General features: G+C 34.5%; 1 protein-coding gene across 1 annotated transcript; it reads left to right on the top strand.

Annotated features, from left to right (window-relative positions):
* The first annotated feature begins 941 nt into the window (after positions 1–941).
* Positions 942–1,906, top strand: LOC118070164 (uncharacterized). Its single transcript, NM_001414538.1, has one exon. It carries the CDS (start codon positions 972–974, stop codon positions 1,647–1,649), a length of 678 nt encoding a protein of 225 aa, NP_001401467.1. The 5' UTR covers positions 942–971; the 3' UTR covers positions 1,650–1,906.
* The last annotated feature ends 604 nt before the right edge of the window (positions 1,907–2,510 follow it).

Genomic DNA, 2,510 nt, shown 5'->3' with positions numbered 1-2,510 from the left:
ATGTCATTTGTGACGTGTTGGGCTCGACCAACGATCAGTCATCGACCTACGATATGTCTCCGGCTCTTCTCCACTTTACCAACTCGTACTCATACTCATCTACGAGTTCCAGCCACTCACCACCTGTAGAGCTGAGCACAGAATGGGCGGGAGAAACAGAGCCGTGGAAGGGGACACCGCCGCCACGAGGAAACCAGCTCGAGATCTCCACTACGTTCCAGAGACAACGTACTAGATTATCCTGGGGAGCAGTCTTCGCAGTCCTGACGGGGAACGAGTCATGTAAGTCCAGCAACTTTCTAATACACTTGTGAGACTGACTGACTAGTATTACTATCGAAATAGTTGCAATATTCTCTCTTCTTTGTTGAAGTCATTATTAAGCATTTTATACTCGCTTAGTCGATTTGCGTTAAGGGGGTCTAAAACCCTGACTTATTTCGCTTCCGTAATACTCATAATAGTCTTTGAATTATATAGAGTCTTTAGCGTACTCAAAATTATATTATTCTTTTGTAAGTCAGAGTACATCAAGGAGTTTTTCTTATTTATATTTGTTTGCTTGAAACCGCTTAAATAAAAGTAATATTAAGTATAAATAAGTTGCCACATTGGGAGTAACCTCTTTCCCGTTATCCCATAGATTTCTGAGTTTGCCTCGTGCAAATCTGCCGATTGATTGTAGAGTAATTAATTTCCTCTCGTCATCGGGTTGCCACCCGACGTGTACTCACATATTGACTTAATTTCTATAAACTGTTAGGATAGTTAATGACCATCAGAGTCATCCATCTAACAAAAAGCACTTTGGGAAGTCTCCCTCAAAAAATAATAGACTTTCACCCACCAAAGTGTAACACATTCTATACCATAAATAACCAAACAAACGAGCAAAATTAAAAAATATTTTTTCGCCCTTAATTTTAGAAGTAACTGTAATATATATTCATAGATAACTACAACTGAACATAATGTACATTGATCGACCAGTTATAAATTTCGAATCTCCTTCTTTAAAATCTAGAATATCTCACGGAATCAACCATGCTCTAAATGAGAACATGTTGATCGATATGGAAAAATCTCCGTATACTTACTGTGCAGTTTACGAGGAATTCTTAAAGAATCTATACTTAGCATTAATTCATTCAATGGTTGGAGATGCTGACCTGACAGTAAATCAAATTAAATTTGTCACCATTGATCAGCCATTGTTTGAACCAATTGTTCTAGTAGAAGATGAATCAAGTCAATTACTACATGTTTTATCACGACCCATGTTCCAAAAGATTTTTTACTCAAGGGGAAATTTTAAAATTATTAATGACAATAATCTATCCCATGATCTACCTTCAAGTGAACCAAAAACATCAGTAACGATGTTAACATTGAAAAATTTTGATGCAGAACTTAACGACGAAGCAATCCGAGTCTCGAATGCCGTAACAATAAAGTTATTAACTTGTTACGTTGTAGCTGAACATGCAGTTATGCATTATTGTTTGTATTTAAAAAATCGAGACACAAAAAATCCTGATTATGGTCATAATAATTTAAAAAACTTGTCGTCTGGATCACACAACTATCTGTTTTTGTATGAACTTATTTCTACCAAGAAAGACAATAATGTCGATCAGTACGTTCGCTGATAGGACCACGACAAATGTTTCAAAAACATTTTAACTTGGTCTTTGTATGATGGAACACATTCAATATCATTCGATTGAAACGATACTGATTGATTTACCGTTAAATTTGGAAATGATTTTCTTCTCATCAAGAGATACAGTAGTGTCTTTTGCACCGAGCATAAATCGCCGCTCTCTTGCGCTTATGTCACGACGAGGCACTGCCGTTTGTCTATATGTATAAATTATGAAATGATTTTTGCAAGTTATATTTTTTAGAATTAAAATGTTTTCATGATTGCAATTGTTGGCTCCGACAGAGCATACCATTGCATATCATTATTGCTTTATACATTAAATACAAAATTTTCAAAATTCCACTGCGCAAAAATTGAGATAAATAAATGTTCAGTTATGGAACAATTATGAATTATGAATCATATTATATAGATGAATTTATTTTTTTTCAACATTTATTTTTGTTTATATGTACGATTAATTGCATAAAATATGGAGTTCAATAAATTCGATACAAGAACTTCACATCTTAAGGCTAGGCTGCAGTCACAAAGGTGACTCAATCTTCCTATTTAAATACATTGGATCGCAATTCTCTTATTCCTTCGCAAATTAATGTTTTCACTTGAAACTTTCAGTTCCCAATTGAAGCTTATTTTATTATGCAGAGTGCGCAATTATAAATTGATTTGCTGCGCTTTAACGCTGAAATAACCGCTAGAAAATTATGGAAAGAAATCGTGAATTATTTATTTTCCATCTAATTTCAGCCCGTAAATGTTGTCTAGTACACTTCTTGCAACACGTCTAAGCTTGAAAAAGATTACTTCAGGTGATAAAATAGCATAGTTACAACGAAATTAT

This window comes from Chelonus insularis, unplaced genomic scaffold (genome assembly GCF_013357705.1).
Source record: "Chelonus insularis isolate UGA/USDA-ARS -01 unplaced genomic scaffold, ASM1335770v1 contig_54_pilon, whole genome shotgun sequence".
NCBI classification, from domain to species: domain Eukaryota; kingdom Metazoa; phylum Arthropoda; class Insecta; order Hymenoptera; family Braconidae; genus Chelonus; species Chelonus insularis.
This window is presented reverse-complemented; position numbering and strand designations above follow the sequence as displayed.